Consider the following 27,143-nt stretch of genomic DNA (forward strand, 5'->3'; position numbering starts at 1 on the left):
TGCCGTCTCCAGGGTGAATAGGACCAGGAGGATTCTGACACAATGATGGTTTGACAGCCCATTCCAGGTCAAGGTGACCTGAGACAAAACCCAGGACAAGACCCTGTTAAGCAGCATGGGAAGATATCAAAGAAAAAATAAAGCAGTTCTCTAGCCCAATTGACTGCAAAGGAACAGGGGCAGAGAAGGGAAACAGCACTTGTTCAGCATTTGCTACTGAGTTAGAGATTATTCTGTGTATTTTTATCATACCACCAATCTTCAAATGTGGAAACTGAGGTTCAGGGTAAGTAACTTGCCCAAAGCTACATGGTAGTGGAGTGAGAGACAAGTGAAAATTAACCTTCAAACTAGAAGATGAAACTTTGAGAATACACTTCATCAGCATTAGTGAAGAAGTGTCTGGATTGGGAATGTAGCTCAGTGGTAGAGCACTTGCCTAGCATATGTGAGTCCCTGGGTTTGATCCCTAGCACCACAAAGGAAAAAAAAATGTCTTTGAGGAATGGGAAATGAACTGCAAATTATAGACAGTTCTAAAGTGGCCTGCTGAGGTTGGTCCAGCCATGCATTATTTGTTTTCTTCCCACTTCTCTATATGGCCACTGCCTCAGTATGTAGAGCCATCCAGTCCCTTTTCTTAATCTCATTTGTCCTTAATAAAACACTCCTAGGAGGTTGTCAAGGCAGATATTTATTTCCCACTTTACAGACAAGGATGATCAAATCCCTTGGGGTGAACTGACTTGCATTGCTACCCAACAGATAGTGGTGAATCAGTCAGACCTAGCATTAAAGATGTTAAAAGACACAAGGTACATGGGTGCATGCAAAGAGAAGAGGAGGTTGGGCCTCCCTCAGATAGAAACCTACACTCAGAGGCAAGTGTGGTGATATACACAGAGGCTTTGACCAAGAGGAGAGTTGGCCAAGAAGCTAAGGGAAAGGTAGGCATGCAGGGGCCAGGAATGCAGAGTGCTTTTAAGTGATTTCAATGTTATACAGGCTCAAAAAAAGGGGAAAAGACAGGTCAGAAGTCAATCTCATCAAGCAAACCAAAAATGAACCCAACTCACGTCAATTCAGATGAAATTCAAGACTGCTCAGGAAGAATTAGGTAAAACGGAATGTGGATGTGGAGAGTCAATGTCCAGGTGGACCTTGTCCAAGAGGTAGAGTATAAAGGACAGCATTGGGTTCCACCATCCTGCTGTCCTTTGCGCCCCTGTCTAGCCCATACACAGAGAGATGAAAAAAATCAGCCTAGCCTTGTGTGCACCTGGGCTTTCCACTGAAGCTGAGCTATGATGTCGTTGCCTTTTGCTGGGTAGAAGCCACAGGGCCAAGGCTGGGCTTTGGATATAACTTCATTTTTCTCCTCACTCTTTTAGGTCATTGAGTGCATTACCCAAGGTCGTGTCTTGGAGAGGCCCCGAGTGTGCCCCAAAGAGGTGTATGACATCATGCTGGGGTGCTGGCAGAGGGAACCACAGCAGCGGCTGAACATCAAGGAGATTTACAAAATCCTCCATGCTTTGGGGAAGGCCACCCCAATCTACCTGGACATTCTCGGCTAGTGGTGGCTGGTGGTCAAGAATTCATACTCTGTTGCCTCCTCTCTCCCTGCCTCACATCTCCTTTTACCACCTCACAACTCCTTTCTTCCATCCTTGACTGAAGCAAACATCTTCATATAAACTCAAGTGCCTGCTACACATACAACACTGAAAAAAAGAAAAAAAAATAAGAAAGAGAGAAAAAGAAAGAGGAAAGAAAGAAGAAAGAATGAAAAAAAATCTTGTAAGGCAGTTTGGCGTATATATATATATTTATATATCTAATTATCTATCTATATCTACAGAGAAATAAATACCTTCTCTAATACTGAGAGAAGCTGCTGATACAGAAAACTATAAAGACTTCAAACAACTCAGAAAATCTTAAATATTATTGACGCAAATGAAAATTCCCTTGACTTAAGCTGTGGACAGGGCTTCTTCAGCTCTGGCTTTTTGGAGCAGGAGACCCGGACCACGTAGAAAGACAATCTTCACTTTGGGATGGGAGGAGCCAGGGTGGAATCAATTACTGCTGCACATGCGTGTTACTCCTGTAACTCCGTACAGGCGCATGCGCAGACTACAACTGTGCTCAGCAAGGAAATGACACTGGAAGACCGGGGGCCCTCAAGTTGGCCCTGCCCTTTACCTCCATGCCCTAACCCCCTTTCCTCCACTTCGGGACAGTTTTCTGATTTGTCCATTCTACAAAGTATAGTCCTAATGCTTTTGGGAATCAATGATGGCGCCTACGGGTAAACACTGAACACACACCTCCCCCACAAAACCACTCAAGAGCAGACCGCATCCAACTTGGATGTAAAGCATGCTCAAGTTCCTTCCTAGATTTGAAAGGGATGTGTCATTCTATCTTATGAACTTAAAGAACTGGACTTTCTGGACTTAACCACAGAAGAAAAAAATATATACATATATACATAACAGCTGAAATCTGAACCCTGACAAGGCACTGCCACCCATCTTTCTATCACTGGAAAGACTCCTTGGCCCCACATCCGGGTTTCAGGGCCCTTGGGCAGTTTTGCAGATTAGGAAACAAGTTCCCTGTGTTGTCTGCTAATGTAGACACAGTAGGCTGCAGGGTTCCAATAGCCAGAGACTTAGTTGCTTACAGGCCATTTTTAGGTGTGTCCCCAGGGTCCTCTCTGTTTCTCCTCTTGCCTTCCTAGCTCCTAAAGCCCAACTCATGGTCCCTTCACTAAATCCTGGGTGAACCCCACCACCAGGGGAGGAATCCAGGCTTAGTGAGAGCCTGGGGCAGTGCTGTGTTCCAGGGAGGCCAGGCAGTGGCATGGGCAAGAGCCAGCAGGGAAGAATCCACTTGGCCCTGCACTGGGTCCTTGGCATGCTCCTCACGTTTCCAGCCCCTGGAAGGATTGATGCATCTGCCTTTGAGCTGTTGTGAAAAGGCAAGGACTGAGAAATCGCTTTTGTGGGCTGGGGGTGAGGGGAGGGGCTGAAGCTTCTCTGGGAGGTGTCCAATGAGTGGCCGATGCCACAAGCTTGGCATCTTAATGAGGACTGGGCTCTAACCAGGGAAGGAAAATGAAGCAACTGGACTGGGGCCAGCTCCCTCTGCCCCAGCACCAGGGGAATCACTGCCTTCCAGGCTGCTGCCAAGGACTGCAACAGAGCAGATCTCTGGGCCTCTCTGACACATGACAACAAAATGCCAGTAGAAGTCAACAGCCTAGCTGCACAGAGCCCTCCTGCTGGGGAGGAGGGAATGTACCCCTCTGGGGAAATCTGGCCTCTTCGCCTCATCCCAAGCACAGAGCTACCTAATGGACTGACCTTTTCCTGACTGAAGCCTCCTGGGAGCCTCTGACTTGTCCTTTTCCTTGCCCACTGAAGGGACTATATGCAACCTGGACACCCTGGTCAGCTGAAGGCAGCTGAAGTGTGGGCATCCTTGGTGGGGGTGGAGGACTGAATGATGTGTTTGCAGCTTTGCTTCTTTTTTTTTAGACCCACAAATGTTTTTATTCAAATAGAAAAGAGCTGTGCTCAGATTGTAGCCACAGTTGGGATTCAGGGATCAGTAAGGCTGCTCAGCTGGACTGGGAAAAGACTCGGTAAACTGGGAGTTCAGTATAGGTCTTCCTGCTGTGCGGTGTGTGCCTAGCTCCTGAGGACTTTGGGGAAGAGTTCTTTGGATTGACCACCTTAAGAGAATCTTTTGTTATCCTATAGCAATTACTTCTCTGTTCTACTAATTGCTCCACGTGAGGCCCTTGGTCAGTGCTGGGGCTGTGAATGATGGATGGAATGGCACAGCTTGGTTTTGATTGGGGTAACCAAGGGAAAGATGTCTAGGGAGGGAATGACCTGGGGGTGGGGGACCTAGGGGAAAGTATCTTCTGGTGAGAAGGGATGTTCCAAGGCTCCTCTTGCTGCTCTTTTCCCTTATCCTTCCCCAAACAGACACAGTGTGGCTTTGGTCGTCTGGGCTGTGTGTTTCTAGAGCCTCATAGTCACTAATTGGTTGAGAAGAAGGGGGAAAGGAAATAGGTTGGCTGGTGGACAATGAGGGGTGCCCTAGAGTTTTAACTCAGTGCACTGCATCGTGGCCAAGTGAAAGAAGCCAATTCCTTAGAGAACAAGGAGCATGGAAGGATACCAAACTTGTCAGCTTGCCCTTGTCTTAGTCCACAGGCCTCCACATTGGCACTGGGGTTATTTGTTTGCTGTGTCCCCCATAAATATCTACCGGATGGGAGATTACAAGAGAGAGTATTGGAGACGGGGACTTCGGAAGACTCACTACCCTGCTGTCCTCTCTGTGTAGAGTATACTTTACATGTTAACCTTGACAGGTTAAAAAAAAAAAAAAGGAAGAAAAAAATTGAGAGTAAAGGAGGCAGAGCATAGGGCTATGGAAACTGGGCACTCTGGGGACCTAGGGGTGTGCAGAGTGCGTTCTTTTTTTTTTCCTCCTATACTGAGGCAAAACAAATAAGACTCAGTTTACTGTGTCTTCAAATTCAGGGGTACCCTGGCTAATTTGCAACCCCCTTCTAGCTCTGAATTCTTCAATTCTAACAGTGTCTAATTGCTGGGTCACTTTTTCTCAGCATTACTCTGGAATCCTGGGCCTCCTGGGTCTCCTGGGCCTCTTGGGCCTTGCATAGTGGGGTGGAGTTGCTGCTAAGGGTGCTCTTGGCTTGGGCTGGGTGGATTTCTAGAAGAGAAGCCTCTCTTTTTTTGCACTCCTGTCACAACAAGTGAGAGTCTGAAGTTTTTCTGAGACTCTTCTAGACTGGGGGGAAACATTTGGTTTCCTTCCCTATCCTAGCCTTCTACCTAGTAGAAAAGCAGTATTGAAGGTCTATTTATTTATTTATTTATTTTGGAAGAGCCTAATGTGGTTAAAGGAGTCTTGAAATGACATCCCGTCGGCCAATATCGCCTCTCTTGTCTACTCCATCCTTCTCTCCCATACCCAAATATACACTTTAAAAGACCATCCCAGATCAACTCTCTCAACTTAGCTTGAAGCCAGCTTCTTTGTAACTCTTGGTGAATGTTCCAGGGAGCCCAGGCTGATCACCCTGCAGTGCCATCCTTAACCTGGTCCCCCCTGGACTGAGTGAAAGTGACTTGCTGTTGGTGGTCCACTTTGGAACAGGGTGCCATGGCCAAGGGTCCACTCAAGAACCGAATGCTGCTCTCTAGATCTTGGAACTGTGAGTGGACCTTGGGAGTCACTAAGTCTCCTCAAGTCAACAGACAAAGGACTTGGTGCTTCCTCTATCAGCAAATCATGCACATGTTATCCCTGGAAAGAGGCTGCCCACTGGAGGTAAAGGGTCCCTAGTCCTTCTGTGTTCAGGTTGAACATTAATGTTCTTCCCTGGTGATACCTACTTTGCGGAATACACTAGTGCAAGTATTTCTGGTGCTAAACACTACAGAAACCAACACCAACAGAAGAGTCGTCAGTCAGTTTCTGGGGCCGGGTGAGACTTCACTTAGAAGAGACAGTTAGTCAGTCATGCCAAGAGTGTACAGAATACAGAATCAGGAAAGACCTGGCTTTGTTCTTAGTTTCCCAGGAGACTTTGGTTAAATCAGCTGATTTCTCAGATTACCAAATTTTCCATCTGAGACCTTTAAGAAATCGGAATATATATTTTTAGGGTTCATTTTAATTTTTTTAAAAAATGTGGTTCCATTTGCTTTTGCTTTTTCAAGCTTGTTTGTCAGGAATGAGAGAGAGGAAAAGAATTAAGAGAGAAAGTGAAGGTTATGAAGGGAGAGGAAGAAAAGTTACCAGTAGCAAAAAATTGATTATAGAAGGCAAATAGAAAAGGTTTAATGACTGGTAGGTTTGAGGGACGTTGGCTGGGAGAGCCAGGCATACAAGCCATGTCCCAATGTTTGTACTCTACCAAGGAGGCCACCTTGCACCTAGTACACCTATTTCCACTCCACACTGGCACACCCAAAGTTGACAGAAACTTTTCTAAGATATGAAGATAGTCCTGCCTACCTTTCATTTAACCACTAGCAATCTGAACTCTTGAGTCAAAAAACAAGAGGTTTTTATCTTTAAATGCTAATTGTAAAGGATTAAGATGTGGGAAAGAGGGTGGGATTGAAGTCTCAGACTCTTTACCCAAGTCCTTTTTCATTCAGGAATGAACTACTGGCTTCCTTGCTCTCCTTTTCTGAACCAAACAACAATAGTATGGTCTTCACTCTGAGATCTAGTCAGTACAATGAAAAATCTTGAAATCTCGGATCTTTCCAGTGCTTTTCTGAGAGTCTGGAGCATAGAAATGTCTATAGATGATTATTGAATAGACCTATATGCCAGCAATCCAGAAAGCTGCCTTGAGATGCCTCTGAGATGCCTATTGTTTGCTTTGGTTAGAAACCAACTGCTAGAATACTCAACGGTATTTGTCTTAGAACAAAAAAACAACACCTTTAGTCTAGGCATTGAGTGCTGTAGTCATTGTGGTTTAGGTTCCTTGAGTTCTGCTGCCTCTTTGAGTCCAAATAAATTCTTTCAGCCAATGCTTAATATGTTCTAAAGGGAAATTCCAAACTTTTGCATCAGTATGAAAACATCAAGATAGGCTTCGAAAATCTTTCAATTGCTTGAAAACCCCTAGAGTATCTCCTTAAGGGACATATAGGCATATACGCATTGTGTGCTTGTATCTATGTATTGGATTAGAATACTTTCAAAGAAGGCCTTCCTAGAGTCAGAAAACTGATTCTAATTTGGGGTTCTCTTTGCATCTTACATTTTTTAGGAATGAAAAATTCAAAGATTGACTGATCAGAGTCATTCAAAAAGGTTCTGTTGGGAAGTCTGTCTTCTTGTAAAGTTTGATCATTTTCTTGTTAAGTTTGATCATTTGGTGCTCCCTGAATTAAATTATGTTGACAATAACATTCTGAGCATCTGAAAATCATTCTCTCCTGGTTGTCTGATGGATCATCACAAAGGAACTGTTTCTACTGCATCTGGATTGGGAGTTGGTAGTGACGTCACCATCTCTGCAGATGACAGGACAGAGAGACTGAGATGTTGATAACTGATCATTCTGAAAAGCATTGCTGCCATGTTGGGTATGGTGAATATTTATGTGACTGCACTGAGTGTTAGGACTTTTGCTCTGCCCATGGGTTGCCCTGGGGACCTGAATCTTGGCTTCTGTTTGTCTGGTGCTTTCTCCCCAAACACAGGTTTTTTTTTTTTTTTTTTGACTGTCTGTAGATTGTTTATACTTTGCCACTTTGTGTCCTAAGTCTCAGTGAGCCAATGTAAACACTTTTCTGTGACCTCTGTGGAGACTGAAGGCTTCTTCAAGAGTACTTAAAATTCTTGATCAAAGTAATGAGATTCAGATTTCCCATCCTTTCAGTGAACTACTAGATTCCAAGTTTTAAACAAGGCCTAGTTTTATATTTACTTATAGGAGATGATGTCTTAAGTCAGTGAGCTAGGCTCTCTCCCTTTCATAAAGAGTTGGGATGGTAACTTCTCTTAATGTTCTGATCACCCAGGAATACATTGCTTTGTGTGCAGCACTATGGTCCAAACTCACAGTTTGTAAGAGATACTTCCAACTGACAAAGCTAGAAGTTTCTAATAGAACACACATTAAGATAACACAGACAAGGAAAGGCCGATTGAACATCTGCTCTGAGAAACATGTAGATACCTGGTCTTGCTTTTTCATTTTGCATTAATGAGAGAATTTGTTTTCTTTTAATTGGAAGCAATCAGAAATTGATACATCCTTTTTTCAAGGACAAAGGTAGGTTAAGAGCTCAGACAACTATTGTGTATTCTGACATTCTTTTGGATGCAGCATTCACTAAACCCAATGAGAAATATGAATTTTCAGTCCTAAATCTGATAATTATTCTTTCATTTAAGAGGAGTTCATGAAAGTCACCTTTAAAAATCCGGTTCAATAGTACGACATGTTCACTTCTTTTTCTTGGAGATATGTCCATATTGCATCTGCATTCAACCTGATATTTACCCAGTCCCTGAGGACCCACCTCTGGAATGAAAAAATAAACCTGGTCTAGGTGATTTGATTTCTGCTGTCCACAGTACAGAAGTAAATTTCAGTAGAGATTTTCTTTCATTTTTCTTTTTGCTTTTTCATTTTCTTTTAGTTCTTATCCTCCTGTTTCTATGGGACAGACAATCCAGCTTCTCAAACTCTGTAAAAAGTCTTAATACAAGGTGAATCCCAGGACCACAAACAGTTTGGACTTCAAACCGTGAGAAAATTGGCGCCGAATGATTCGGCACACAAAGCAGAAAACTTTCATTTCCTTCAGGCGGGATGGAATTGACTGTTATATTAAGACTTCTGAAGGAGCCCTGCCCTGGAGTAATTTCAGTGCTGTCAGACAATGTTGACATCTAGATTAACCTCTGTGCAGTGAAATTTACTGCAAAACTCATTGAGATGCATGTGGCATGTCTCTGTAAATCCCATCTGGAGCCCTTGGTGGCCCACCCTCAGCAACCACCCCCCTCTTCCCTACCCACCACTCTCACAATCCATGAACTTCTAGCCTCCAGGAGAGGGGAGCCACAGCTGGGGTCAACCCCAAGAGAGGGAGCTTTGACCTTTCTCTGACCATGGTGCTGAGCCAGGCTTTAGTGCTTGGTCAGAGTGACAGTGGTTGTCATCATATGGGTTTTCCCCTGAGGGGACTGCACATCAAGGCATGAAAACCACTCCTCTGATGACAAACAGTTTTGCAGCATATCTTGATGCTGCACAAAGTGATGAAATGATTTATAAAGAATTAGTGTGACCTAAGTTGGTTAGCTCCGCTCTGGATCCCCCAATCCTTCAGGGCTTCAGGGTTTGAATGCAACAAGGTCATGACCACAGCCAGGTGTGAGGGAGTGGATACTGATGGACAAAGGCCTCGTCCTCTTGGCAGGGGTTTCCTTTGGCCCTTGCAGGAAAGGCAGCCTTAACTCCTTTTTTTCCTGTGTGGCAGAGGATGCAGCTATCCTGTAAGTGCTAACCTGTGTTTTCTCTTTAAGGGGTGTGGGCTACAGAATGAATAAAACCCCTTATAATTCACTGTGTGATGCCATATTAAGGTGCAGCAGCCAGATGAAACTTCAAAGCTGAGATCATGACTTCTCTGCAAACATAGGCCTTTACTAACATCAAAAATTCTGAGAAAAGGCCTTTAGCTTATCGTCAGCCACCTTCAAACTCAGTGAAGTTGCTCAACATGATCACAGACAATTTTGAAAATTTACCTGAGGATTTTAGAACAGTTTACCCAAAAGTCTGGAGAACACAATTCTCTGAAGTTTTTCTTCTTCTGATTCTCTTTCAAATTATGTTTCCTACTTTGCTGCATGTCTTTAATCTAACAAGAATCTCCTCGTATATTCTTAGGTATTTCTTTAGAAGAATTGAAAATTTCCAGCTAAGTACATTGTGTTTATTGACTGGGAAAATAGATTTCGGGACTAAGTAATTTAGCAATCGTAAGAGGCAGTCTTGGCTGTTTAAAAGCAATTATCTGAGTTGTGTTTTGTATTAGATCCTCAAACTCACATAGTACAAACTACATTCATCTTTTTAATTATTTATATTATGATACTTGTTTACATGTATACGTACACGTTCATGCACACAAATACTTCAGTGATTCTTTTGGTATTCAAACCACAATGTCCCATGTGTGTTGCTTCCATTGATCTCTTTGTGCATGCATGTGCAAATAAATGTGCACCACCTGTGAGGTTTCTTAAGCCTAACTGCAACTCTCCTTATCCTTTATTATCAATTCGGAGCCTTTCACTTTCTGCACTTTGTATTGTTTGCAAAGCTAGATTTTTTTTTTTTGAGACAAATTTTTGATTTTCTCAAAATCTTTGTATTTAAAGGCAGGACTACTTTCATTTATTTATTTATTATTTTCAGAAACAAAAACCAAACAGCCTTGATTCAGATTTGATTTAATTCATTTTCTGGGTAGGAAAAGGGTGATGAATTTCTGCCTGCATAATAACTATGAAGTGCAAACATAAACGCCCAACAGTTTTAGCTGATTGGCGGACCTGACTTTGGACTAAAATAGTTACTCAGATAGAAAACTCAAATATTCCAGTTGAATTACAATGTGAAGAGAAAGGGTAAGTGTGGGGCACAGGAAGAGCACTGGGCTAGGAGCAAGCAGGCTGGATTGGGTGTTGCTGGGCGAGGTAGCTGTGCATATATCACCAATTTTGTGGAGCACAGTGGGAATGTCCTTAGTTGAAAGCGGGCAGCTAGCAGCTAGTTGCAGGCCTATGCTGTTTCTCTGATTGCAGTGAGGGGGCAAACCAATCTTTTTCTTATCCTGTGCCTGGATTACTTAGCAATGAAGTATATTACATCAAGGTTCCACCTAGAACAAATTTCCAAATATCTCCACTCTGAAAACAGACAGTCATTTTTGTCTTATGTTCATTTTATCTCTTGCACCTCTCCCTTTTTGCAGCTCTTTCTTTCCTTGTCCCTTTCTAAATTATGAACTCTTTCTGTCCTTCCCTTGCTCCCCACACAACTCCTTAGGGGTCCTATCTCTGAAAACCCTAGGAGTTCATTTTCTTCTTCCCTAACAGTGAGCATCACCCAGGCTTGTGATTTAGCCTTGTTTTCTGCAGTAGGAAGCAAGTGTGTTCTCCAGCCATCCATCAGTCTCTTTCCAGCTCTATGGACCAAGTGATTAGCTCCTCATTAATACCTCATCAGTTGTTTTGCACAAGACTCTGGGACAGCAATGTTATTATTATGCCGTAGTCTATATTTTTGATTCAACCCATCCTTTTGGCTTGGTTGGGAAAGGCAAATCTTCCCACAATCATTTTTCTTCAAATTTCTCCCTTATTTTCTGACTGTTGAATATTCTGATAAATGGCAAACCATGGCTTTCATTTTTTTCTGGACTTCTACAAGTGTGAGTCTCTTATATCTCTGTGGATTAAGAGCTCCACATGTCAGCCAAGTGGTTATCTATTTAATGGAGTGGATGTAATATTGACACACAGAAGATGTGGAGCAGCATCCAAATCTTAATAGGTTTTTTCTTCAATTAGATGAGATATTTACTGTGATAGTACCAGAAAGTTTTATACTGTCAGAATGGAATCGAACTTAAAATACTAGGGAACAATGAGGTAGGAGACATCACCAGAAGAGCTGGGAGACGAGACCTTTTGTTCCCCAAATCATTATGCATCAATTGATGCTGCAATTCTTCCCCTTCAATGACTCTGAAAAACAAAAATCCCATTTACTATTCAAAACATATTTACCATGACTGATCTAACCCTTATTTATGAAAATACCATTTTCCCCCTTGTAACTCTGGGTGTAGTTTAATTTTATTTCTTTTCCTTGTCCCTAATAATATTTTCAATGAGATTTCTATTTTTTTCCATTTTTTAAAATTTCCTTAGGAAAGACTTGGGGGTCTATTTGAAATGCTGTCGATGATGACATGACAGATTGAAAGTGGTGGGGTGGGTAAGGGGACCAGGAGGCAGACATCTTGCGAGTTCCTATTTCTCTCTGAGTAATTGTGGAAAAGTCCTGCCTCCTCTGAGCCTCAGTTTCTTAATCTACCCACAAAAAAGCTGTACTAATAACCTCCTGCCTGTCCCAGAGGGTAATTATGAGCCCTAGATGAGATCCTGGCTGTCAAGGTGCTCTGTGAGCTGTCCATGGCCTCACAGACAGAACTTGCCCCTTGGGTGGCTAAGTGTGGCACCGTCCTGCTGGGTGCTAAGCTCGGAGCCACTTTTGAAGTGTGTTGTATATGGAGGTGCACCCTCTTGAAATCCCTCCTGGCATCTGGTTTGTAGAGGTTTTGTCATTAGCATTTTCCCCTTTGAATTACTATTGAGCATCTGGTGACAGAAAATGCCTTTAAAAAAAAAAGTCCAAGTAGACATGGGTATTTTATTCATTTGTCTCTGTTGTTGAAAAGGAACTGTTCATAGATTTTTATTTTCAGGCTTTGAATCCCAAACATTTTGTAGTAAAATGGCACCTCTTTTTCCTTTTAACTCCTTAACACTTGTTTTTGCTTCCCCCCCCCCAACACAATGCTTTGGAGCATAATTGTATGAAGCTTCCTCTATCAATTGGATAGTGAGGCTAATATGGAATGATGATGACTTTGAAGCATTCTAAGGCCAGTAGCTCATACATGGTGAAGGACCTTAAGTGGAAAGAGCTGCTCCAACAAAGACCCAATGCCAGACCACCCTTCTAATAGCCCCGAGCGTAACAAATAGCTGTGAGTAGGATTCCCACAGAGGACCATGTCCAACTGAAAATAAAACCCTAGCTAATAAATCCCCAGGCTGGATTGCTGAGGTTATTAACAGTGATGTCATTCACAGCCCCTAAAAAAAATCCCAGGTGTTTGTGACACCACCCACTATTTTAAGTACCTTGCAATGGTAACTACTTGGCACGTTAAATTTTTCAAATGTTATTTACCTTCAAGTTTCAATTAATCAGGTGTAATTTATCTGATAAAATGCAGTGTACATTTTTTTTTCTCCTTAAAGGATTTTGACTACTGAAAGAGAAATCAGAATAAGCCTGAGTCTCCAAAATCCTAAGGAAGTCATAAATGTTTCACTCAAATTCCTCCTATCTCAGCTTCTCTTTTCTGTCTTGGATTCCATGTTTGTTTTTTTCTAGACAGGAAAGCAACACCTCTGTTCTGGACCTCTGCCTGGGTGATTTTCCCCTGCAGTTAGTTGTCCTGCAGGCAGATGGTATTCCAACTACCTTTGAAATGAGAATCCAAATTGGGTTATGTTTTTAAATTATATGTGAGATGAAGAAGGCAAGCCAGTTCAGTGTGATGCTTCATAATTCATTCTGATAATCTTGAAGAGATGAGCTTCTTCAGAGCAGTGTTAAGGCCTGCCCCGAACAAGCTGTTTTACTGTGTAACTTCCAAGTGGCAAAACTGATTAGTTAAGGATCCCAGAGGTATCATCTGAGCAATAGCTCACTGGATATGGAAAGTTTGATCTAATATTTTATAGGAACAATGGAACCTATTTTAGTGCTGTTTTCTTTTCCGTCTCTGAAAGCAAAGCCTTTGGTGTATGTGGGGGTACTGGGATAGTTCCTTTCCAAGGCTAAAGAAGATTGATTATAATTCACATCTAAAAGCAAAGTCTCCCCGAAGCCCACTGGAGCTGAAGGCAATTCCAAAATGACCTGTGTCATTTTTCTGATACCCTGCTGCATCAAAAACCTTCTTGATTATGTGTATGGGCCACAGTGGGTTAGCTCAAGGGAATTCTTGAATAAAAATAAAGAGAAAGCAAGTTAGGGCAAGAAAATTCTCACTTTGAGTGTGAGAAGAAACAGCAGTGTTGTTCTCTCTGGCAAAACTTGTGTACTGTTCAGGAAAGAGTCACGTTCTTTTTCAAGATGATTTCACTTCTTGAGCAGTGTGTGTGTGTGTGTGTGTGTGAGAGAGAGAGAGAGAGAGAGAGAGAGAGAGAGAGAGAGAGAGAGAGAGAGAGAGAGAGAGAAAGAGAGAGAGAGAGAGAGAGGAAAGAAGTTGGAAGTAGGAAGCAATTGTTGATGAATTTAGACTCTCTTGAGCACAGTAAGACTCTGCTCAGGTTTTCTGAAATTATGGTTGGAGAGGAATTCAGAGGCCCATGTTTTGCTTCAAGGAGAAGTTTTATCCATATATTTCCTTGAGAAACATTCAGTCATTGTGAACCAAATCAAGCCTATATTTGCAATTGGTATCAAGAAAACAAAACCAGTAGGCAGTGCCTGTAGACCCTTATTCTGCACCTGTTTGTTGACTTCTTTTCTAAAGGTGCAGGGCTCTTGATTTGTGTGATGGAATATGCCAATAGGGCTTGAAGGGAAATGTGGTTTGAGTGAGCTTCCCCATTAGAATTTTGGCAGTGCTAATTTTTTCCCACAGGAATAGTTTCAGGGCTTTCTTTCTTTTTCTTTTTCTTTTCTTTTTGAGATGGCACAAAAACTAGACTTTTGGAACATGTTTGGATGCCTGTCACCTAGAATCAGCTTCTGTTGAAAGACTTTTCAGTTTGACAGGCAGAGTTTCAGGCTTTGCCCATCCCAGAGTGTAAATTCTGCCATGATTCCTTGTTATCTGTCTTCAGCACCAGGGACAGCAAACACGCCCTCAGCTCAACCAAGGCCTTCTATCCTGATGGAATTTCCAGAGAAGGGCAGACTTCTCCTTTACTTCTTATCCACTGAAACTTAACTTGGAAGCTTTTATTCTTAAGCATATTTCATCCCAAATCTGGAATAGCTGTTTCTGTCATGTTCTTGAGCTGGTATCAAACAGAGTTTGGGCCAATACACCCCAATGTCCTGACTCAGAGTATTGAAAAGTCACTTAGCTTACAGTGGAGGGCACACTTTTGGAGAGGAATTCCTTGCAAAAAGCCTTTATAAGGAACCCTTTATTTGTAAATTTTCCAATAAGAAATTGCTTACTGGAGATCACTTTTTAAAAATATGCATATTTCCCACATAAGTTCATGTTTGAATTGGTGTGCATATGGAGACGTTATTTCATAGTGGTTGAGCAGAAGCTAGGAACTTTGAGGATAGAGAAGGACTCAGTGATGCTATTGTTAGAAGGAAACTCGGGGAAGGACATTGCTGTGAATCTCAGAATCCACTTTTGATCCCTGAGTGCTCTTCATCAACTGTTCTTGCCTTAAACAATCACAGTAAGACTGGTCCTTATGCCCGTCATCAGGCCAGAATGGAAGGGGTGCACTGGAAAAAAAAAAAAGGCAGCAGAAGCACATGTCATCCCTTTACTTTGTGATTAGCCAAGTTTCATATACCACAATGCATTAGAGCTCTCATCTCAGAAGCAGCATTTTCTTCTCTTGATCAATCAGCAGCACTGCTACCCTGCTTATATCAGGATGGGTCTTATGCTGGGAAGTCAAGGGGGTCACTGCAGGTTTCATCTTAAATGCTGCCTTATACTTCAGACATGTCAGATATATCTAACTCCATCTTGGCAGCAGCTGGAATACCCAAGGCTCTGACTGCTCTACCATACCCTCTTTCTTACTTCCTCTTCTTCGGTGTTGCTTATCATAATTCATAACAACCAGTGGTAGAACACCATAAGAGATTCATTCTAATAATTTTAATGAGGTAGTAGAAGCAGGCCAAAGTACATCTCAGAGGAGAAATTTCAATGAAACTGTGATTATTTTTTTGACCTTGGACTGGATCTGAGGAGAAGGTCATTTTCCTTGATTCCTTATCTTCTTGAATGAACTTAATTTGCTGTTCGTATTTGCCATGCAGAAAGGGGCATGGCATGAGTTTCTCCATACTATTTGTATGAGGACTTCTGAGGGATAGGATCAAAAATTCTCTACAAGAATTTTTTGTCTTTTGAAATAAGGGAGTTGGATTTTATATTTAAATCAAGAACAATCCTATTTGAGGAAGGATATGTATAGAAAGAACCAACAGCTATAAGAAAGCCTCATAAAGGAGAATCTTTCTCCAGTATAGGGAGGAAGGATTTGCAAACTCATCATGAATGGAACAAATGAACTGCTAGGCAGTGCAAAGGTGGTCCGAACTGGCGATGGAGAGCAGGCACATTTAGAAATACAGGTGACGCCATTAGAAGCCTCAGGAGGGAACAGGCCAGAGAATGAAATCCTATAAAAGTTCTCAGTACTTTTTCTGGAAAAATTCCTAAAGTTTTCAAGGGCACTTCTAGCCCTCTGCCTCTTCAGAGGTGAGCTCAGTGTTACTTCTGGGTTCTTAAGGCAAATGCCCTACAAACACCAAAGTCTTGTATTTTCCACTCTTGGCCAGCACTGGCTGTCCTGAGTGGGATTTTTTTTCCCTTCCCTAAGTGAAAGGGACTTGTTTTCAGGAGAAGTGTCCTTTAAACATCCAGCTAAAACTGGAAGTAATTTTTTGCATGAATGGCTTTTTACAGCTAGGTCTAAAGCAGAACAAAACTTGTATTAAACTAAGTGCTACTTTACATATCTTATTTCAAGGGAAATGAAGGATTTATTGCCGTGTAAATGATATACACTGATTTGTTTCCTACTGGACATTACATGTCCCTTTATCTCTAGGCTGATGTTGTGCAGCAAACTTTCAATATCTGGAAAATCAGCTGGTACCTACTTCAGTGCACTAGTAAGATAATTATGTTCTCAGAGAGGAATTTTGCAAATGAAGTTTGGGTGCTGTTGTAACTGATTTCCATGCCCTTTCCCTAAGCTTTCTGTACTAAATATCTGTAAAGTGATTATATCTTGTCTGATCCCACGTGTCTGTGTGTATTTCCCAATGTTTGTGTAAATATATTGGCAATCTGAAGAGTTAGTTGGATTATGGCAACTGCAGAACAACAATGTGTGTGGCATATGGGACACATGTGATATGTAGGCATGCCTGTTCCTGGGCCAAGCTAATCAAATCCATGTTGGCTTGGGGAAAGTTTAACAGTGGGTATGGTATTGCCAAGTCATCATTTGTTGGTGAAGACCTTGACAGAAGGATTGCGTTCAACTACAATTTATGTCATTTACTTTAATCTCAATTGATTATTCCTCAGTTTTCTTTTATTATACATACATTCCTTCATGATACTTGCTCATTTTATCCCCCCCCCCCAGGCCACTGGAAAATGCTGATCATGTTTCTTTACCATTGTTTGGATCTCAAAGTTGTTAATATACACGATTACCTTTTTAGTAAAATTGGTTTAACTTATAGTACCTTTTCCTTGAGGTACCATTTCTTCCATTCCTTTTCTTGATAACAAATGAATCCATTGGTTGTGCTAACTTTATTTGCATCCTGGCAAGTCTTGGAGAACTGATCTAGTTAAAATGATGACTACATTTGTCTTTGGAAAATAGGTTCATGGTCTAAATAAAACTTGTATGGGAAGGTGTCCTTTATGCCAAAACAAACAAACAAAAAGTAACTTGGTAAGATGGCCCCAGGGTAGAGGGGATGTGCTCTCAGTTGATACTAAAGGATGTGTTGAAAAGGCAAGTGCCCACCCTTTCTCTATTTCCCCTCCCACCCTTCCTTCCTCCTCAACCTCAAAAGAAAACAGAAAATTATTTTTTTAAACTGTATTAATAATTTATGTTTAATACAAAAGGATGATTTAATGGTATCACCAAAGGTCATTTCTTCCATTGTGCATGTCCTTTACTCTCAGCCCCGCACCATCATGCCATTCTTCACCCTCACACTTTCATCCTAAGGCAAACACGTGTCTTCATCAGAATCTATGGGTGTTGGAGTTAAATGTGGGGGCAGAGATTTAACACCTTGACACTAATGAAAACCAACCATTCTTCACTTTCAAATGGTCTATTACTACAAGAAGGCAAACTCTTTTCTTGGTTTTTGTTTTAAAACATTTTATACATATATATGTATATATGTGTGTGTATGTATGGACATATGTATGTATATGCACATGTACATGTATATATGTATATATCCATCTCCAATATAAATATATCATATGTGAGAGTTGTAAATACTCCTTAGTCATATGTCTGTCTTCCTCATAGTATCATATCTTCAATGTTATGTTAACAACTCCATTTATTGATTGATGAAATTGTGTGTAAACCTGTATCTTCCTGACATAGTTTATGTAGGGTCTCTTCTCAAATAAAGTATAAAACAACAATGTCCTTGGTTTATTTGGATTCATTTTGTGGTAGGAAAGTGTTAAACTTAAAGGTAGGTTGAACTTTGGGCAAATCCAAATGTGTGCAAAAATCATGCAAACATGGAATACTGCCCTGCTGAGGGTTAAAGTGGCTTGCATGATTTTTGAGACAACCCCTAGGTTGAATTTTGGATGGTGATGAGTGTTTCAAGAAGTAAACACATATATTGTGATTTGAGGCAGAGTCCCAAGAGAAGCTCTAGGTCATGGTGATGTCTCATTATTTCATAGATGTTGTATTCAACTTCCTAGTTACAGTCATTTGAGTCAGTTTCTAAGCTGGGATAATATATTCTACTGGAGATCCTTTCACCCCAAAGATTGTATGATTCTTTAGCATAATGATTTTAAAACTCCTTTCCTCTCCTCTCTCATTTCTTTCAAGTCTCCCTTCATTTTCAATACACATCTTTCCTCTTTGTCTCATTAATGCACTACTTGTAATATTATTTCAAGACTTTATTTTCAATAATTTCTTTCAAAAATATTTCTGGGTTGTGGAGGAAATGGTGTGGAGTAGAGGCAGGGACGTACAGGAAGCATTTCTACTTATGAGAGTTCAACAGCAATGTGGAAAGTCACAAGGTGGATTTTCTCCATATTGGCAGAGTTTCTCTATAGTTTTTGGCACCATTCAGATTTTGGACTTGCTCATTCTTTTTTTTCCCTTGGGTGAGTGTGGGGGGCTGTTTTGTGCATCATGTGATATTTCTAAGTGCATTTTTATTAGATGCATTAGCAGCCTCCCTCCAGTGTGTGATGACTCAAAATGTCTCCAAACATTGCCAAATGCTCCCTAGAGTGGAGGTGGGAAAATGCCCCAGTTGAAAAGAACTGATTAAACTTTGAAATCTTCCTACACAATATCTTACAGTATTAAAAAATAAATCAAATTCAGAAAATATAAGAGTCCTCAGCATTTTCTAGACCAGCTTCTTGGCTGTACCTCATGATATACTTGCCATTTTTTTTTGGTACTAGGGATTGAACCCAGGGGCATTTAACCACCAAGCCACATTCTCCAGCCCTTTTAAAAAATATTTTCTTAGATACAGGATCTTGCTAAATTGCTCAGGGCCTCACCTAATAGGTGAGGCTGGGTTTGAACTTGCAATCTTCCTGCTTCAGCCTCCTGAGTCCCTGGGATTACAGGCCTGGCTTTTGCTGCTTTTCTTCAAGCACATCTCCTTTTAAAGATCTCTGTTGAATCTGGGGTCTGTGGTGCAATCCTGTAATCCCAGAAACTCTGGTGCCTGAGGCAGGAGGATCCCAAGTCTGAGGCCAGCCTGGGAAGCTTAGTGAGACCCTGTCTCAAAATAAAAAAAAATAAATAAAATAAAAAGAATCAGAGATGCAGCTCAGTGGTAGATCACCCCTAGGTTCAATCCCCAGTATCCCCTCCACACAAATTATTGCTGAGAATCAAGTTATAGGACCACATTTGGATTTTACATAGCAATAGAGGTACCTTCTTCATCTTCATGTATCAAAATGTCTTCATCTGTAAAATATGTGTTGATACCACTTTTTTTAAAAAAGTACAGTTAGTCTACAGTTAATGCCTATGGATCTGAGTGGGAAGAAACACAAGCACCTTTTTTTTTTTAAGTTTTATGCCACTGTGAATGATGCTGGATACTCAAGGGACAAAAACTTTTGCTTTTCAATCATCCCATCATATTTTTCACCTGGTTCTGGTCCTATCTTCACATAAATCACAAGGTCATATCAGACCCTTTGTAAGGCTAGGGTGTGAGTCTCCAGTCCATAAACTCATTTTGATGAGTGTGAGGAACTTGGATTAAGTTTGTGCTCAGATTATTTCACAGAGAAATTACCTTTGCCAGAACAAACTTAATCCAAGTTCCTTAATGGATATTTGTTGAGTTGTACTGGATTCCTCATTCTCCAAGGCCCTGGTCATTCATGCATCATGCAAAGTGCTACCATTAAGCTGGCCCTTAAACCTCACTCATGGAAACACTCCGGATCCAAATCTCTGAACAATCTGATGATGTAGAAGTTATGGGGTAAAGATTTCTTCTCCCCATCATATGGCTGCCTTTGCATTGATGGCTTCCTGAAGGCAAAAACAATTATTTTTCAAAATAGTCTATAGGCTTCCTTTTCACAGTCCAGCCCAGCAATGGCAAATAACGGAAGTGCATTAAAGGCTGCTGTTCTCACTCTATATAGAGTATATACCTGGTACCCTCAGCTTCCTCGTCTGCCAGGGAATCCTCTCCGCTGCACACAAAGGCTAAGAGCACTGTGGGGGTTTTGCATCTTTACTTTAGAATGACCTTATGCCCGGAGGAGTCATTATTTTTCATTTGTTCTTAGATCACAATCCAAAGTTGGGGACTTTTATATCTGGAAGGTTCTTAATAATTTTATTCAAATACGTGCCTGTAGCCAGGTATACAAAAACAGGGACATATTCCAATGCTGTAGGGCATGGTTGATAAAATTATCTTATTAAGACAGCATGGCTCTAAAATATCAGCACCCCAGTGGTGACACAGAGAAGCAATGGTCTAATGGAGATAATTCAGACACAGCAAGTGGCTGTTCCTGAGTCTGAACCTGGAGGCTATGACAGTGCCAAGAGCAGCAGTGTCATCAAGGTACTCAGGAGACACAGGCCAGAGATACGAATTAATCAGAAAGTTCACATCCAAGGTGGTGATTGTTTTTTGCATTGATCTTGAACAGATAACAGGAGTGAGCACCCAGAAGGTGTCTGAGGACACATTTCCCCAGTGTTTCAAGGCACAGTAGGGCCCCTAGTTCTGTGCCAGGCTCTGTTCTTTTCTCCTGTTGGGATGCTCCAAGTTACTTGCCTATTAACCAGGGAGGTGTTCTATTTTAGCCTCTCTTTCCCCCCATTACGATGTTCTGAATTATTCAAATCACCAGTGCAGAACTCAGCAGAGGGTCTAATTACTGCCCTGCTTGCTACTGGCTGATGAGCTGCAAAAGTCAGAGAATGACTTCAAAACAGTTAAGTGGGGAGAAGCAGCATCTTTGGAAAGTCGCCGAGGAGTTTCAGTCTTACTAGGGAAAGCTGGATGTTGTAGCTGTGGAGAGCTTGAGGGATAAGGCCATTGTCTGAACGCAGATTATGGCCAGATACCCACAACTCCAGAGAAAGCATCGTCCTGGGATTTTTTTCAGCTCATCTCTGATTTCCTAGTCATGGTCCTTTCTCAGAACTTTGAAAACATTCACACACACACTTTATGTCTTCCAAGCTCAAACAATCTTGGCTAACAAATGCTAAATTATAATAGAAAGACGCTAAAGAAGGAGGAAGATGCCAGGACACAGGAATGAGCTTCCATATTTAAGTCAAGCGTCATTATTTGCCAAGCTCTCACTAAGTGTTCCATGTTCGAGTGTTAATTATTCTAACAGCATCAGGCACTAATCATATTCCCATTGTAACAATGTGCTAATCATGCCTCAAAGGTTTAAATCATTTGTGCAATTTTATCCAATTAATTGATACAGAGCCAGGGTTTGACCCCAGAAGCTGGACCTAATACATGTTTTCCTAATTGTCACTTTAGACCTCTTGTCCAAGATGAAGATGGAGGTTTGAGCCTAAAAAACAAAACAAAAACAAAAACAAACAAAGAAAAAACCCAGAAGATGAAAAAAAAAGCATTTTGGAAGACATATCTGTTTTAGGACAAAACAGATTTATTCATTCATTCACTCATCATTCACTCATCATTCATTCATTCATGTGATCAATTTAGGAGTGTGCTACAACTTGGAGGTATAAAGGGTTTTAGAGTCCTTCCCTATACATTATCACAATCCCTGATGCACAATCTTGGTCCCACTGTGAATGGGAGACTGTGTAGCTTGCTAAGAGCCAGGCATAAGATGCAGAAGGACAGACGTTTTATCCATGACTTCAATGAAAGCTAAGAAAATCGTATTTGATAAAGACATTCCCCTGAGCTTTCCCCAAAACAGAACTAAGTTCTCACTAGTGCCTTTGGGCCACGCGTGGTAAATGCCAGGTTTTTGAGATACACCTTATCAGAATTCACTGGGAGCCTTGACTGAATTTTACTCCAGGGTGGAAGCCAGAACCCTTCTCCCAGGCACCTATGCACATGTTGGCCTAGAGAACAGGGCAATGTCTCAATCCTGGCCTGGCACCCTTAAGTCACTGCTCCAGGGACAAATTGGCCCTGCTCATTTCCCATCTCTAAGAGATACAACAATCCGCTGTCTCCCGCTACATAATGGAAAGCCCCACTGGCAGAGTTATGCGCAGTGGGGCTGATCATAAATATGATTTGTGGAGTTAGTTCATTTACTACCTCTGATGCTGGACCCAGCTGCCAGGAGTTTGACTGACAATTCTTGTTTATTTATTTCTCACTATATAATATCTGACTTCACATTATAAATTCTTCTGATTGGAATTTCATGGCATCTGCTCTGGTATTTATTGATTGCATGCTCATCAGGGACTCTCTTCTTTTTGGGGACGAGAGGGACTCTGAGCCCATGATTGTGCCCCAACATCTCCATAGTGAGAGGAGTATGTTGTTACCTTTTGTCTCTCAAGGCAGACACCTTCTATGTGCTAGAGATATGTCACTTACAATGGATCTCACCAGGGATTCAGAGTTGCAATAAACATCAAAGAGTAACTCAAAGTCGAAATGGTGCTTGCACTTGAAAGAGGTCTGTCAGGGTATGGTGAGGCATGCCATTTCTTGACTGGATGCTATGTCCTTTTCCTTTATCCCTATTTGTAGAACCAAATGACCACTAGTCTTCAATCCCTGGCTTAGGATCATGCAGGGAGAAGAGAGTTGGACTTGCTCTCGCTCTGTTTGAATTTCCATCATTCAAGAATAGTCAAAGAAATAGGGGTGAGAAGTAGGGGCAACATTCTGAAATGTGCAAGAACATTCTTATGTCCAGTCAAGGGAGGTAAGGTGTTGGCTAAAAGATACCAGGAGAGTTAAGATGGTGTTTTTTTTTCTCACCCTAAAAATATAGAGTCTTTCATCTAGAAATGTTGGATAAGATTTTTTTTTTCTGAGAGAAAGGTGATTTTTTTTAACATGGATGAAGTTTCACATTTTCTTCAGATAAATAAGGCCACTTTCTATGACGTTGCTAGTGTCTCATCCCAATTTCATCCACTGCTGTTGAGACTCCTCTCAGTTTCATCTCAGTCACCTTTAGCACCCCAAGGCCTTCAGTCCAGCTGCCAGAGAGTTGAGAAGGCCCCAACCCTGAGTATTCTCTGCTCTGACCTCTCGTTGGGTTCCTGGAGAAGGAAGTAACTTTACCAAGCAGCTCCATGGCTCAGCTGGTCACTTCTCTGTGAGTTCTGTGTCTTTACCTTTCCAAGTGAGGAAGCTGAGGCTTAGAGAAGGTAATTCTCATTAATTTCCTTTCCAGAGGACACAAAACAAGAATGAGGCAGATACAAAATTCAAGCCTACGTTGATCTGACTGCAAAACTAATTTTGTTTCTACTGGTTAGTCTCTGGGAGGATATTCTTTCAAGGAAAACTTTTTAAATTTTTTCCCAGCACCACTTGGTTCCACAAACAACTAGGAAGGAAAATAGTTCTCATTCTCTTAATTTTTTTCCTTATCTAGTTAAACAGCTGAGAACCTTGGCAAGTCACTTATGTCCTCTGGATCTTAAGTAGCTCATTTGTAAAAGATGTGGTCCTACCCATGGTCTGTTGCTATAATATGGGGTACTGTGACCAAAGACTTTAGAGTAGGGTCTTATATTTAATGAGCCTGAATAAGTGGTAGAAATCATTTAGCATCATCATCATCATCATCATCATCTTCTTCTTCTTCCTCATTTGAGTGCTCTCTCTATGCCCACCCCTCTTACTAAGGACAAAATGCCTCCTAACTGGGGAGGCTGTCTTGTCTCACCATGTGGCAATGAGCTGGTGGGCCAATGGCAGAACTAACATTGCATTATTGATTTGTACCTCCAAGGCCAAATCCTTTGGAGATTCATTAAATCAAACAATAAAAGAAAATCTCATCTTCCATTTTTTTTCTCAAGCATTGACCAATTTCAATCCATCTCTCCCCAGTTTCTTCCAGTCTGTTTATGGCTATTTGTCTGTGACTGTCACACAGGAGAAGGTCACTGGAAGCCACTAATAGATCCAGCAATAATAACAGCTTCCACAGCTTCAAAAGTAGAGTATATTTTATGAAAGTAAAAAGTTATCCTGCAGTCACACAATCTGAGCAAAAAAAAAAAAAAAAAAACAGAGAAGAGTAGAAGCTACCATTGTAGGTTCATCTGCTGGTTGTTTAGTAGACTCTATTACTCCCATTTTATAAGTGAGGACATTGAATCTCATTGAGGTTAATTATTTTGCCTAATGGCATCAGGCTAGTAAATGACAGAGGTGAAACATGAACCTAGGTTCAGGTGACTTCAAAGTCTGTGCTCTTTCCAAAGTGTTTTGATGCTTTTATAAACTTACAAGAATTTATAGATATATGCACACCTGCACATCATTGTGTATATGTTACAGTTTCCTGAAAGGGTTGTCTAGGTAGGAAGATCTGGGCTGATTGTATGAACTTTCAGAGCAAAAGGGACTATACAGCCATGGCTACCATTCTCCTCCCACATGGAATCTTTATAAGTTAGAGATAAACATTTATTAGTCAGGTCATATTGCCATGAGACTTTGAAAGCCAGGATAAGAGTTTAGAAAATGTGATTGACTCAATGGGAGATTATTTTATTCATGGGCAAGTATGTTATACCCTCTGATTACTGGTCTTAAGATAAGAGCATGGCAATATGATATTCTATACTAATAGCCTAAAGAGATAGCAGACAACCAACATCAGACATAATTGAGCTGTAGCTACTCTCTATCAATAAGACATGGCAAAATCTAACCTTTTATTTCACAATTTCAAGGTCAGAATCATTACTGGGGCTCTGATCCAAAAGCCTGGGTCAAATGCTCTGGCCATGGTGCTGGAGGTTGGCCTTCTCTCACACTTTTTATGCAGGCACTGAGTTCAGAGGATATGTGTAACTTGAGACACTTCTGTAAGAAGAGGCAAGCAAAATTCATACTTGCAATTGAGAAAAAAGGCAGGAGGATGCTGCTCTTCCTATAGTGGGCCAATGGCTTATTAAAAAGTAAGCAACAACAAACAAAAACAAATGAGACTGTAGGAGTCAGTAAAAGACAATGCTGGGCTGGGGTTGTGGCTCAGTGACAGAGCACTTGCCTAGCATATGTGAGGCACTGGGTTTGATTCTCAGTACCACATAAAAATAAGTAAAATAAAGATTCATTGACAATTGAAAAAAAAAAAGAAGAAAAGAAACAACAGAAGAAAAGAAACAACAACTCTGTTCCCAGAGTGAATTTAACTTTGTCTAAAATAAAAAAGATCAGAATAAGTGAGATAATTGCTTACATTTATACAGCTGTTCAAAAAATTACAATTTTATTACTAATAAGAATACTGATGATGATAATAATGAAAAGGATTATAATATTGCCTATTACTAACATTAAAACTCTGACATTTTAAGGACAGAATTGCTAAAGCTCAGAAAGGTTAAAAAGTTGTCCAAACCCACTCAGCTACTAAGGCAGGGTTTCTCGACTGTGGCATTTTGGAATAGATGACTGTTGTAGGGGCTGTCCTATGAATATGTGAGCTGGCACCAGATTGTGTCAGTGTAAGGTGGCACAGCATTCTTGGCTTCAACCCTCTAGATCCTGGTAGCCTAGCCTTGTCATGAGAATGAAATGCCCTAATATTGTCAAAATTGCCCCCCCCCTAGAGAATTGTAGTTGTAAGGAATGGAACTGTGCTTCACATTCAGGTCTGCAGGTCTTCTAAACATGTTGCTTAAAGAAACCATAAAACAAGAAATGGTTTCTATATAAAAGTGGTAGGAGTAAGCACAGGTGTAGAAATCCTCCCTAAAAAAAGAAAAGAATCTAAAAAAAGATTTGCTAGCAGGAAACAAGTAGAGACTGGGGTGTAGCCTTATGCCATAAACTTCATAATGGCAGCTATAACAATAAAAGTTGTGATGTTCTTCTTCAGCCCCTCAATGTGATGCTAGACAAAGTCAATTGAGCTAAATGCTAAGATTTGCAGAGAAGAGACCTGGGCAAGTACAGGAAGGCCAAGGGCAAATTCTTGAGTTCTGAAGGCCCTGCTTACTTTTTCTGCCATCTCATCAAAGACAGAAAAGTTTGTTAGACTTCCCTTGGTCCCATGGCTCCACTCTGTCTGGGGACAGATCCAAGCACACTTTGAGCATGTCCAGTTCATGGCTGGGATATCCGCCAAATATTCCATCAAAAGACATCTGCATACAGCCAAATCCTCCCAAGTCTCAGTCCTCACCAGGCAGTTCTTTCCTCCTTGGATTTTCTCAAACTACAGAACAATCAATGACACACATGTACTCAACCCACAAACTCCTGCTGGGAAATATTCATTTAAGTTGGCAGAATGTCAAGAGAATATACCCTGGACTAGAATAAATAGAAAATTTGGACCTAAGCACTCATGTTAAGAAAGAGAGCAAAATGAGGCCATGATGAATATGTATGCATGTCTTAGAATGTTTTCTGGGGCCATAACTGAATACCACAGGCTGGGAAATTTATAAAGAATAAAGGATTATTCAGCTTATGGCTCTGAAGGCCAGCAAGTTCAAGATCTGGTGAGGTCTTCTTGTTGTTGGGGATTGTCTGCAGAGTCCCTATGTGGTATAGGACGTTACATGTTAAGACAGAGCAAGCTTGATCGCTTAGGTTTCTCTTCCTAAAGAGAAGGATAGATAATTAAGAAGACAAGATTCAAAACACCTTCAGAGAACCTAATCTCGAAAAGAAAGAAAAAGAGAAGAAATTTCATAAATTTTATAAAAGTACTTAGCATTTATAGAAAAATGATGAGTTTAATATAATGATGTTCCCGATCAGGTGATAAATAGCAGAACCAAAGAGAAAATACATGATCTAAAGGAGGTATGGATGTAATTTGAAGTCCAACAACAGCATAGTTTTAGGACTAATAATAAAAGCATAGAATGTAAGGGGCACAGTTGAAAATGAAATTACTGATGCAGAAGAGGGATGTTTGTAGGAGGAAAACAAGCTTTATGCAACCAGAGACAAGAGGTGGTAAAGGTGGACAGGATGAATGTTATATGTAACCCAACTTGGGTCAATTAATGTATTTAAGAAAAAAATTCAAGGAGTTGAAGGA

At 41.0% G+C, this 27,143-nt stretch overlaps 1 protein-coding gene across 3 annotated transcripts in view; it reads left to right on the forward strand.

Moving 5' to 3' along the window:
- Window positions 1-27,143, forward strand: part of Ntrk3 (neurotrophic receptor tyrosine kinase 3) — a 424,455-nt gene that overhangs the window by 370,081 nt on the left and 27,231 nt on the right. For 2 of the 3 annotated variants that reach the window (XM_005320115.4, XM_078051195.1), the window contains one exon: window positions 1,392-17,816. The exons of the other annotated variant lie outside the window; for it this stretch is intronic. In XM_005320115.4, coding sequence (XP_005320172.1) covers window positions 1,392-1,577 — 186 coding nt within the window. In that variant the 3' untranslated portion in view covers window positions 1,578-17,816. Of the gene's footprint in view, window positions 1-1,391; window positions 17,817-27,143 lie in introns of those variants that run through there. 3 annotated transcript variants of the gene reach the window in all.

Source organism: Ictidomys tridecemlineatus, chromosome 5, assembly GCF_052094955.1.
Source record: "Ictidomys tridecemlineatus isolate mIctTri1 chromosome 5, mIctTri1.hap1, whole genome shotgun sequence".
NCBI classification, from domain to species: Eukaryota; Metazoa; Chordata; class Mammalia; order Rodentia; family Sciuridae; genus Ictidomys; species Ictidomys tridecemlineatus.